The 13,198-nt window shown below is 37.0% G+C and overlaps 1 protein-coding gene across 1 annotated transcript in view; it reads left to right on the forward strand.

Moving 5' to 3' along the window:
- Positions 1 to 12,368, forward strand: part of CPNE3 (copine 3) — a 57,471-nt gene extending 45,103 nt beyond the window's left edge. Inside the window, exons 12-16 of the mRNA XM_077771241.1 lie at positions 1,906 to 1,960; positions 2,041 to 2,092; positions 5,936 to 6,069; positions 7,176 to 7,412; positions 9,164 to 12,368. Of these exons, the coding sequence (XP_077627367.1) occupies positions 1,906 to 1,960; positions 2,041 to 2,092; positions 5,936 to 6,069; positions 7,176 to 7,412; positions 9,164 to 9,274 (589 nt within the window). The 3' untranslated portion in view covers positions 9,275 to 12,368. The remainder of the gene's footprint in view (positions 1 to 1,905; positions 1,961 to 2,040; positions 2,093 to 5,935; positions 6,070 to 7,175; positions 7,413 to 9,163) is intronic.
- The last annotated feature ends 830 nt before the right edge of the window (positions 12,369 to 13,198 follow it).

The raw sequence follows: 13,198 nt of genomic DNA on the forward strand, positions 1-13,198 counted from the left end.
GTGGTCTCTAGCTCAGGTGTTCCATTATTAAGAAGGGAGAGAATGGATACAGGCTGAGAGTAGCTGTTTCTGTTTCAAAACACTTTCCAGATGAATTAGAAATTTAATATCAAAATCAAACCATGAACATTCTAGGGGAAAATATGTGTGAATTGTTTATAATCTTTCACGAAGGAAGGCCTTTAAACACGACAGCAGAGGCAGGAGTCACAGAAGAAATTGTATTTGTTCTCATTCATTAATATTGAAAACTATAAAAGGAAATATATTTTAAACAAAGTTAAAGGCAGACTACAAACCTGGAAAAATACTCCTGACGTGTGTAATTTAGGTTCTATCCTAAATGCAAAAAGAGTGATTAAGAATTAATATAAAAAGAATACCCCAGCAGAAAAATTAGTATGTTCATTACAGTGTTTTATAAGAGCAAAACATTGGATGTTTATCGGTTGCAGAGAATATCCATTCAGTGGAATACTTAGCAGCCATTCACATGATGTTATATATTCAGGTCCATAATCCCTTATCTGTACACCATTGGGGCCAAATATTCATACATTTTGCTACATGTGAGAATTTTATATGTGGTATTTACACCATGTTTCTGTGGCCAACTGTATGAATATTCATTTGCAGTGGTATGAATAAAAGATATAATTAACCTCATATCAGTTGAGGTCAAGTTTTGCTGCCAAATGAGTTTGCTGTAAATGAATGAACTTGTGTTTTTTAGGGCTTTATGGATGTATCTACATATTTATTCAGCAAAATGACATATAGTATTTAAGTAGAAAAGAGTATGTTATAAAATATGAATATAAACTACAATTTTATAAATATATAGAGACATTTTTCTCCCTTGTTACACAGAAAAATACGTAGAATGATTGTTGCCAAATATTAACAATGGTTCTCTAGTGGTTATTATGGGTTTAATTATTATAGTTTCCTAAGATTTTGAATTTTAAAAAACTATTGGTTTTATTAAGAGCAAAGATAAAACTTTCTATTTTTTAATTTAATTTTTTTTCATAAATAGTTTATTGTCAAGTTGGATTCCCTATAACACCAATGCTCATCCCAACAAGTACCCTCCTCTATGCCCATCACCCCCCTTCCCCTCTCCTCCACCCCCATCAGCCCTCAGTTTGTTCTCAGCATTCAAGAGTCTCTCATGATTTGCCTCCCTCCCTCTCCCCAACTATTTTACCCCTTCTTCTCCCCCATGGTTCTCCATTAAGTTCCTCTTAATCCACCTAATATGTGCAAACATATGGTATCTGTCCTTCTCTGCCATATTTCACTCAGCATAACACCCTCAAGTTCCATCCATGTTGCTACACATGGCCAGATTTCATTCTTTCTTATTGCTATGTAGTATTCCATCGTATAGATAAACCACATCTTCTTGATCCATTCATCAGTTGATGGACACTGGGCTCTTTCCATGTTTTGGCTATTGTTGAGAGTGCTGCATTGTGGTACATGTGCCCCTATGCATCAGAACTTCTGTATCCCTTGGGTAAATTCCCAGCAGTGCTATTGCTGGGTCACAGGGCAGTTCTATTGTTAATTTTTTTGAGGAACCTCCACACTGTTTTCCAGAAGGGCTGCACCAGCTTACATTCCCACCAACAGTGTAGGAGGGTGCCCGTTTCTCCACATCCTCGCCAGCATCATAGTCTCCTGATTTGTTCATTTTTGCCACTGTGACCAGTGTGAGGTGGTATCTCAGTGTAGTTTTGATTTGTATTTCCCTGATGATGAGGGACGCTAAGCATCATTTCATGTGTCTGTTGATCATCTGGATGTCCTCTTTGGAGAAATGTCTGTTCATGTCTTCTGCCCTAAAACTTTCTATCTTGAAAAAAATGATCTTTCAGTTTTTTCAAATTTTCTTTTTAGTGATAAAATGTTCCCAGCTTTTGGTTTTGGAGCTCAGATACCTCCTCAGTGGCAGGTGAGAAGAAATCCCATTTTAAACATTTGCTTCCAACAAAAGCAAAACAGGGTCTCATGAATCCTTTCATTTTTTGACAGGTTTCACATGAATTTCCAATGAACTTTAATCCATCCAATCCCTACTGCAACGGTAAGCTAAAAAATAAACATGAAGATTTTACACAGAGAGCCTCATTAGTGTTTGTTACTTGTTTTCTTGTGGTTCAGAACTACTCAAATTCCCTTCCTCATTTTCTTTTCATGACATATTTAACTTTCTGTTGTATAAAGTGGAAGAATTACACCAGGTTGGTGGTTAGAGTAGTGAAGATTATAATGGTACAAATCTGTTATGAAGATGATTGTTGGCTAAATTCTACCTTGAGAGATTCAATGAAAAGAGAAGATTCTTAATCTTGAGAACAGATCAATACACATAATCATATTATTTTCACATATAGGTTGGTTTTAAGACTCGTTCAATAAAACGAGTAATCCAATATACAGATTTGTGAAGCTTTTCTCAGAGTAGCAGCTACTCTCTACAATGAAAAAATGTCCAGGATCAAATTACTTGTTACTCAGATTACATCTGAGTGAGCTAACAATGGAACAAAGAATTAAGCTTCCACAGTGGCTCTCCTCTGCATTAGATAGCAGAAAGTCAACATCTGTTTCATTTCATTTTCTTCTTTATATCTCAAGTATCTAAGTGTTTCCTCCTTTTTACCCCAATGAGCAATCCACCTAAAATGCCAAATGTCCCACAATATGATACAAGTATGAACTGTTTGGAGGAGGAAAGGAGGTAGGAGCAGAGGCATAAAGTTGTAGCCAATAAGCTAATTTTCTGCAAAAGGTCCTTTTGAAAAATACAGGATATTTAGATTTCTAACAGAAGAGGGTGTTCTTTCCTTATCTTCAGTTTTCATGAACAATATTCACAGAGCAGAAGATCATGAACATTTTGTTGGGAATAGTTGGTATTAGGGTTTTCTTGGTTTTTTTCCAGGACACATTTCCCATACTAATTCAGCATGGCTGGTTGTGACCTTTTTATCCCTAGTCATTTGAAACTAGGAATAGCAATTCTTTTCAAGAACTGTGTTTCGTGCTTATGATGAAATTGGAACAATTTTTGGAATTTGGTGTAATTAGGTTTTATTTCTTGCCAATAAATATGCATGATGTATATCACGTGACAATTCATTGTAGAAGTTCATTTACTCTGAGTAAAATGAGCCCATCATTGGGCTGCCACCAAGCACAGCTTTTCTACTTTTGGTTTATAGTCTGAAAAAAATAATCCATTTGGTTTTAGACAGAGGACATACTGTACAGAAAAAAAATACACCTTATTTTAAGGCAAGGGGGTTGAATTCCCTTTTCTTAATTAGTCATTGAACTTAGTTGCCCAGAAATAACATGTCTCGCATGTTTTTTTTAATGCAAAGGAAGGATTTTGGCAAAATTTAATTTTAGTGGAGGAACTGAAGGCAATGGATATTTGTGAAGAAATTTAATTAATAGCTTATATATCTTCAGATTGAAAAGCAAGCTTAAATGATAAAAATGAAAGAGAATATTATTGCTCTGAGGACTCAAATTATCTTTTTTTTTAATATTTTTATTTATTTCTAGGAGAGAGAGAGGGACAGCGTGAGCAGGGGAGGGTCAGAGAGAGAGGGAGATACAGACTCTGAAATAGGCTCCAGGCTCTCAGCTGGCAGTCAGCACAGAGCCCGACGCGGGGCTCGAACCCACGAACCGCGAGATCATGACCTAAGCTAAAGCCGAACGCTTAACCGACTAAGCCACCCAGGCACCCCTCAAATTATCTTTTTTTAAAAATATTCATTTTTGAGAAAGAGATAGAGTGTGAGTGGGGGAGGGGCAGAGAGAGAGGGAGATACAGAATCCAAAGCAGGTTCCAGGCTCTGAGCTGTCAGCACAAGAGCCTGATGCGGGGCTCGAGTCCACAAGCGGTGAGATCATGACCTGAGCTGAAGTCGGATGCTCAACTGACTGAGCCACCCAGGCGCCCCTCAAATTTTCTAAAGCATAGATCATTGCAGTAAGACCCTGCTGCTGGCCTATGTTAATATTATTTTTGTCAGTACTGGACTGACTGACCACTAGTTACAGTTTCACCTTGTGCATGTAAAATCACCTTTACATATGAATGAGTCACTTTCTCAAAAGATGTTCATGAGACTTATTCCTAAGTTCAAAGTGACTAAGAGAAGTTAATTAGAACTCTTAAATGTTAAGAGGAGAAACATTGGTCTTGTGAAGCATTTAAATCAAGTATATACTTCTTTTCCTTGTTGATCTCTGTTCTGTTGGACATTTTTAATAGAATTTTTAAAAAGTATTCATTACTTTTTGTTTTGAGAGAGAGACATACAGACAGAGAGACAGAGTACGAGCAGGGGAGGGGCACAGAGAGAGGGAGACACAGAATCTGAAGCAGGCTCAGGCTCTGAGCTGTCAGGACACAATCAAATGTGGGGCTTGAACTCAGGAGCCATGAAATCAGGACCTGAGCCAATGTTTGATGCTTTACTAACCGAGCCACCCAGGCGTTCCCTGTTGGACATTTAAAGCAAGACACCTATTTTAGTTTACATTTAACATCTTTTCAGGTAGATTTCCTTAATGATTTCAACAAGTATACTGGGGGAATTTCTTGAGGATTTCTAGTATCTTACCTGCATCCTGGACACTATAATATTAGGGGTAGATTCAACAGGCATGTATGTCACATCAAAACTTCGTCAACAGTGTTTTTACTAGGAGTGCCATTCAACTTCCATTAAAATGTGCTGTTATAATAACTAATGTCAGTAGTTTATAATAACAATAGTTTATTTCTTGCTCACTTTATATATCCTTTTACATGTGGCTTGTCTGCTCTGTGTTTTTTCTCATTCTGGGACTCAGAACCTTAACTGAGATGTTCTGCTCCCTGTGCAGAAGGAAAAGAGCAAGATTGCTGGTGAAAATAGGCACTGGCTCTTAAATTATCTACTTAGACATGAATGTCATGTCCATTTCCATGCTTGGTCAAAGCTAGTCAAATGGCCCTGCCCCATCTTCTACTATGCAGCATCCCAGCAGGCCTGGGCAGCACCGCATCAACAAAAAAACATTAGTATTTCTGCAGCAAAATGCAATACATAAGCTGGAAATGAGTTTTTAGAAATATGTGGTTTACCATACCATGTTTAACCTCTAAGTTATTGAGGAAACCCTTGACTAGAATTACCATTAGGATTATAGCCATCTGAGTTCATAAAATCTTTGGCCATCTATGCAAAAGTTTTTCCATTTTAATCAATAACTTCTTCTTACCCCTTATCGTCAGTTGTATGATATAGCACCTTTTCATGATTCTTTTTTCCTTGGAGTCTTATTCCTAAAACACACAAAAATTAAGCAATGTATCAGTTCTATAGATTAATGAATACTAGGGCTGAGATGAAAATAAATGCCTTTTATTGGAGGAGGGCAGCATTTAGGTTTTTGCAATGAAGCATTAACTATGAAGTTTTGTAATATATGGGTGAAGAGGAACTCTTTTTAAAAATTTTTTAAATGTTTATTTATTTTTGAGAGAGAGAGAGAGAAAGACAGAGCATGAGTGGGGAGGAGCAGAGAGAGAGACACACACACACAGAATCTGAAGCAGGCTCCAGGCTCTGAGCTGTCAGCACAGATCCCGATGCAGGGCTTGAACTCATGAACTGTGAGATCGTGATCTGAGCCGAAGTCAGACACTTAACAAACTGAGCCACCCATGTGCCCCTGAAAAGGAACTCTTGAATATAGATAGAATTTATAACTATTTAAGGCAATATATACATATATATATACACACACACACATATACATACATATGTATAATTATATATATATTTTATAATTAGGTGTAGTGAACAATGAACAATTAAATTGTACTTGACAGTTTTTAATACTGCTTTTTTTGGTCTAGGAATCCAAGGCATTGTAGAGGCATATCGGGCCTGCCTTCCTCAGATAAAACTCTATGGACCAACTAATTTTTCTCCAATCATAAATCATGTGGCCAGGTTTGCTGCAGCAGCAACACAACAACAGACAGCTTCTGTAAGTACTGTAGTGCCAAGGGAACAGGCAGAATATGGGTTGGTAGTTGCCTTTGATGCTGAGATCCATAAAGATACAAAGAGCATGAAGTAATAACATAACTGTCCTTGGTTTGGGAGTAACATCTATTGTTTTTAAATTAGTGATCATTAAAAGCAAGATAAAAACATAACCCTTATACTCATGAGTCTTTTCTCTATCATTTGAATTAATTTTCCTAGATGGGTTCTCCTAAAAAGAAATGGCTAACATCTACCTTTTCGAAGGTAGACTTAACAAATTAAGGCTTGAGGAAATTTACTATTTCACTTGGTAATGAAAAATTACTTACTGTCCTAAAAAGGTTTGGATTAGACAACCATTATCTGTTCGATCTTGATACCAAATCTCTCTTAGTTTCATAGTTTTTTATACCCAAAAGTAAGGCAGGGACAACTACCTCATACAACTGCTAAAAAGTGAAATAAGATAATTCATATAAAGTGCACAGCGCCTGGGGCAGAATAAACACTTAGCATGTGATTGCTCTGTTATAAAACTTACGTCCATTCTAGACTTAGATGATCCAAAAGATGGAGTCACACCGTTATGTAACATTTTACCATTCTCAAAAAATGTTTATCAGAGATGACAGTATTGAAAGATTCCTCCCTAAACCATATCCATTTTTCAAAAAGTGCACTTTAGTTTGATAAACTATTCTGCTTCTTTCATATTTGACCTTTTAGAAACAGAGTTGCCACTTAGTCTCTTGATTGATACTTTAACATATTTAATACTTATGTTACATCAAAGCCTTTATTCCTATGCTCACTAAAAGTTTAATGTCTGACATTTAGATGTCTTGCTTCTGTATGTTTATACCAACTTTATTTTGTGGTCTGTTGCATTTTTAATGAACCTGGAATTTTTGTTTAAGTAAATTTCCTTATCATTAGAGAGTCTTAGAGTATTTTATGTAGATGGTATCCTGGGTAGAGACTGGAAAGGAAAATGAGCAAGAAAGAGACTGAAAGACTCATCAAGTTGGAGGTGTTTTCTACCATTGCTTTTATTGTTTGGGAGCTCAACCTGTACTTAGGAGATATAATTTTCTTTTTTGGCAGCAATATTTTGTGCTCTTAATCATTACTGATGGTGTGATAACAGACCTTGATGAGACGAGACAAGCTATAGTTAATGCTGCCAAGCTTCCTATGTCCATCATCATTGTTGGAGTGGGAGGTGCTGACTTCAGTGCCATGGAGTTTCTGGATGGTGATGGTGGAAGTCTGCGCTCCCCATCAGGTGAAGTAGCCATCCGAGATATCGTCCAGTTTGTGCCTTTCAGACAGTTCCAGAACGTGAGTACCACTCCTCCTTATTCTTCATACACACCGAGGAGTTTGATCACAGATCGTCGCCAATCTATAACCAAGTAGTTGAGTGGGAGTCTGGGGTTAGAGGATGTGTGGATTTTTGGTTTGAAGAGTGCTGATTAGATTCAGCAGTTTGCTTCAAGTTGTATACTTGCATGCTTCTTGCAGTCTATATGGTAAATTGTTATAAATGGCGTTGCTGTGAATGTTTTAAGATCTATTTTATCTTTACCTATCTATGTAACAGCAGAAAAACTCTGTACAAGTATATGATACATTTGCCAGACTGGAAGCTGACTTGATGAAAATTTCCCTGTTTTATGCAGTTTACTCGAATGGTAGCGTCTTGTAAAACTGCAGCACAGAATCACAACCAGGTTATAGACATTGATGTAGCCAAGCGTCCATCACTGCGGGACCCCTCGTGTTGCTCTGTTAGAGCCACACCCACTTCCTTTGCACCTCCACCCCCCCTTAACCCCTGGGAACCACTAATCTGTTCCCCATTTCTATAATTTTGTCATTTCAAGAATGTTATAGAAATGTTGGGATTGGCTTTTTTTCACTATGCATAATGTTCTGCATTGTTATTGCTTGTGTTGCTTTTGATTGCTGAGGAGTATTCCATGGTGAAGGTGTACTGGTGAAACAAACCCATTGAAGCACATCTTTGTTTCCAGTTTTTGTCTATTATATTCCAAGGTGCTATAAACATTCACGTACAGGTTTTTGTGTGAACATAAGTTTTTATTTCTCTGGGGTAAATACTCGGAAGTACAGTTGCTGGGTCTTATGATTATTGTATGTTTAATTATGAAAGAAACTATGCTCTTTTACATTCCCACCAGCCAGTGTGTCATCGTAGGGGGTGATTAAAAGTGGCAATGTTAGGGATCCTGGTGGTGATGAAACTTGTGTTTCTTTTTTTGTTTGTTTTCTAGAAAGAGAGAGGGCACAAGTGAACAAGGGGCAGGGAGAGAAGGAGAGAGAGAATCCTACTGTGGGGAGGGAAGGAAGAGAGAAAGAGGGAGAGGGAGGGAGAAAAGTGGGATTCATCCAAAGCGGGGCAGGAGCTCACCCCAAGCAGGGCTCGAGCTCACCAGATGTGGGACTTGAACTCACGATCCATGAGATCGTGACCTGAGCCACCCAGGTGCCAAAACCGTTGTGTGTCTTGATTGTGGTTATGGTTATACAGATCTACCCAGATGATAAAATTACATAGAATACTACAAACACACATGCAAATGAATGCCAATAAAATAAACTGGTAAAATTTGAGTAAGGTCTGTGAAATGTACCATTGCTAGTTTCCTATATTATACTATAGTTATATAACATATTACCTTTGAAAGAAACTGGGTGAATTACTCTCTATGTTATTTTTGCAATTTCCTATGAATCTGTATTTCAAAAGAAAAAGTTAAAAAAATTAATACTAAGTAAGTGAAAGACCCACATTTAAAAGTTAAGGAACAAAAAAATTATCAAATGTCAAAACGCTGGCACCAAAAAAGGACTTGATAAACGTCAGTGGGGGTAATAAAACACTCCTAAGTAACATTAGTTACTTAGCTTATTCCATGTTTCATAGACCATTCCTCAGACAGGATACAAGCCTAGGAATTGGCAACGACTGCTTTTTGCTGACTGGTGAGGAATTCCTAGCCTGTTATCAAAATGCCAGTAAAAATTTGGTTACTAATAAAGTCACTTTGATTTTTCTTTTTCATAAGGCTCCAAAAGAAGCACTTGCTCAGTGTGTCTTGGCGGAGATCCCCCAGCAGGTGGTGGGCTACTTCAACACATACAAACTCCTTCCTCCCAAGAACCCAGCTAAGAAATGAAAGGAGCCATGGCCACAGGAGCAGAATTCTTTTGTGCTGTATGGATCAATGGATTCCTCTCCTACCCGGATCATGAATCTGTTATTTTACATGCTTTTCATCCCCAGCATTTAAGATGTAAACCTAGTTCTCTCCAGATTATATCTATTTAAAGCCTTCTTTTTATACTTTTTTTGGAGGAAAGTGCTAAGTTAATCTTTGCTCAGTAAATGCTGTGATTGCTAGTGACTTGCAGTGACACAATCGGGATTAGAAACTCGTGTGAGAAAAGCTGATTCGGTGGTTGTGGTTGTTTACTTTCATATGGTGAAAATGCTGTTTTTTGCATGTCTAGAAGAATGGAAAATTGCTAGGATGTGATTTACAGGTTGCTATAGTTTGTTCTAGGCAATATATGTTTTATAAACCAATGTCCATACCTGATAACAAGAACTTCTTCAATTACATGATATTGATTTGTTTGTATAACTGTATTCAGTGCTTTTCCATGGGATAAAACTATGTTCACTTTTGCCTCAAAATTGCTGCAGTTTAGACATTGCAGTTTACAAAACTATGCCTTTGTTTAGGAATTCATAAATAATACTGAATGAGAAGGGAAGGCACATACTTACTTCTTAAGATGTACAATCAACAGTAAAAGAAATATCATGTAAGTAAGCCATTTTTATTTGCCTTTCTGGATCTTTTATTTTCATTGTGGAATACTGTTAACATGGTCAGATTTAACCTTTTCATTTACTGTATGTAACATTCAGGATTCTGTATCTTTATAGATGATAGGTTATCCTAGATTAAATTATTAGAGTATTTTAATTGGAATTTGCTAAAATGGTTAGGACTGCTTTGTCCATGGAAGCTATAAGGACCAAACATGTAAGAGGAAATTCAGAATTTCATTTTCTTTTAACTAATGAAATGCTTTAGTTATTAAAAAAGACAATTTTTATATTTTCCTTGCTAAGATCTCATATATTGATTTGTACATTTGTACAGATTCATTTACACATTTTCTCCCTTTTTTTAGTAATATTTTTAGTCTGATTTTTAAACTCATGATCATGGTTATGTATTAATCAAAATCAAATTTTGCATTTTAATAATGTGTTATTTCCTAAGTCCAGAATGTATGTATTAAGCATAAAACCTGTTGTAACTTAAAAAAAATTTCCTACTCCTGCATTAGGATAGGGTAGACTTTACATGCTTTTTTTTTTTAGAGTAGAATTTTTTTTCTGATTTTTTACTCTTTAGAACATATTACTTAGCTGACATGACATTTTCAGAATAGATCCAGTAGTATTTTATTAAAGGACCTGTATGCCAAGTATTATGCATATTCATATGTTGGCCAATCATCTCTAACAATTTAATGTTAAAAATTGTGTGTTTATCAGATATCCTTAAGCGGATGCACCCAGTGCCTTGCTGACATGCCTTTCCTTCTTATTGAAACTTGCACCACAGCTCATATCTCTTGTTCTCTGAAATGCCTAAAGGAGATGAGCCATGTGGAGTTCTTCTTCAGCCATGAAGAACTTAGGCTTCTTAGAAACCACATGTTGCCAAGGTCCGGCTAAGAGGAGACTTGCGTGCTATTGTGGTTGCCTAACTTACATGAGCAGTTCCTATTTCCCACTTAGCTAGCTAGGCTCTGCATACATGCTGTTTACCTGAAGATACCTAACTAGTAGTATGTTACTCTATGGCATATCTCAGTTGAGAAGTCATTTTAGCATTAGTTAAGTGAGAAAATAACTGATAATTCTTCCAGTGGTTTGGAGCCTTTGTCGTCTCAGATGTCCTGATTGCAGTTTTCTTTGTGTGCTTGGAAACAGCATATATATATTGCTGTGGTTTTCAGGATTTTTTTTTTAAACACATTGAAGCCTTAAAGAAAGTGATATACACACGTTCTCAATGTATGGTAAAACAGGTAGAATAGAGGTTCTCTAGGTCCAGAGCAGGGTCCAGAGCCCCTCTCACTGGGCCCCCTCCTCGCTCCCCTAACCAGCTCCTGGCAGCCCTGAGTCACTAGCACTGGGCACGTGGGAGCCACTGGTTGTGAGCATTCACTGTTTCAGTAGCCAAGTAACAGTACTTCTGTCACCACTGTCAGAGTGCTTTGGTCTTCACAATTTTTTATTCTGGTTTTAACCAGAATCACCAATTTTTAAATTACTTTTTTAAAATTTATCCTTGATCAGGCTCATCAGTAGATGCTATTATTCATAAGAACTGTGATTCCAGAAAATGAGGATAATTGATCCCTTTTTTGCAGTTTTGAATAAAAGCATTTACAGTTTCTAAATTATCATTTTGTAAAATTTTTACAAAAAATTTTACCATTTCACCTCATCACATGCTGATCTAAATACTGTTTTGTATAAAAATAGTCCTTTTCCCTATTGTGCTACTATGGATCCCAGTGTCACTAGTTCTTAAAATGCATTAAGAAAACAAATTACCAAGTTGACTTTCATACCTCACATGATCAGCTGTATTACAAACACATGTTGGGGTGACAGTGCCCTGGACAGACGTAATATTTCTCACATATGCCTGTACTGAGAAAATAATATATACCAATTAGCATGGTTATGTCACCCTGTGCTTTGAATTGAAATGTTTTCAATCATAAAATTTCAAAGTCAGATCAGGGATTTACAACTATTCATTTTGGTAGTGCCTTCGGCACCCTTTCCAGAATAAATTCTAGGCGCCATTGAGGTTGATGCTTTATTTGACATTTTATAAATTTCATTTTATAAATTTCCTGGAAAACCATCTTCAATACATTTCTTCTAGTGTCTTTCTGTGTGCAGTTGATAGTCATGGGAGTGACACGTAAGGAAAGCCAGAGGTTTGGTTGAGATTCCAAGAGACCATCTTGTGCTTTACTGATATTGTACTTGATAATAAGTGTCTAAGTTACTAATACATGAATTGATGTTAAATATATCTTCCATTTAAATTCCCTTTGGATAAAGTTATTTCTTGATGTGATTCAATAATAGTGCCTTGTTTTCATTTATTCTTTCCTTAAATTGTTATCAAAACCAGTAGAAAACTTAGAAATAAAGTGAATATAGTATCTTAGGTGGCCTGTATCCATGTGTTACTGCATTGAGCAGTTTGGGTTTTTTTAAATTATTTTATAGGATTTATTCATTTAAATGAATAATGAATGCATTGAAGATACATTTCTGGGTGCAACGGGTAGGTTCTCAGCTTATAACTGGCTGGCCTAAAGAATATGGTGCTCACATTTATTCGGTTGTGTTAAGCGGGGCAATATACCCACCTTACTTTTTTTTTTTTTAATTGCTTCTGTTACTCTGCAGTCATCAGGCAGGGCCTTGGGGATATAGTGGTGACCTAGGGGCTGCAGCTGCTGCCTTCATAGAAATAATGGACTAGGGGAGAGAGAAACATTAAATGAGTAATTACAGAAACATGAGATCAGTGTATGATGTAACATATTGTAGCAGAAGACTTGACCCGTCCAGCTAGCAGAGAATACTTCCCTGAGGATGTGCCTTTTAAGCCAAGACCAGCTAAAGTTAGCTGGGTGAAGAGGGTTCAAAGGATTTATATGGGGTTAGGTCAACAGCAAGTTTAGACTTTTAGGAATGGAAAGAAGTTAAAGTGTGCTGGAATATAAAGTGTGGGAGGGAAAGTGGTAGGAGGGAGGAGAGATGAAATGAAGTGGTTGGTGCTGTTTACATCCTGAGGGACCTCAAGGGCATGCAAGGGTGTTCAGGCTTACGTACTGGGCTCACGGTACTGGAATGCCACTGAATCAACTTATGCAAAAGAATGATGTGATCAGGATTATGTTTTTGAAAAACTGGAGGGCTTTAGATTTTAGGTTAGACGATGGATACCTATTCCCAATGGCTTTGCTTTCATGAGGCCCTGATG

This window comes from Crocuta crocuta, unplaced genomic scaffold (genome assembly GCF_008692635.1).
Source record: "Crocuta crocuta isolate KB4526 unplaced genomic scaffold, BGI_CrCroc_1.0 scaffold235, whole genome shotgun sequence".
Classification (NCBI taxonomy): Eukaryota; Metazoa; Chordata; class Mammalia; order Carnivora; family Hyaenidae; genus Crocuta; species Crocuta crocuta.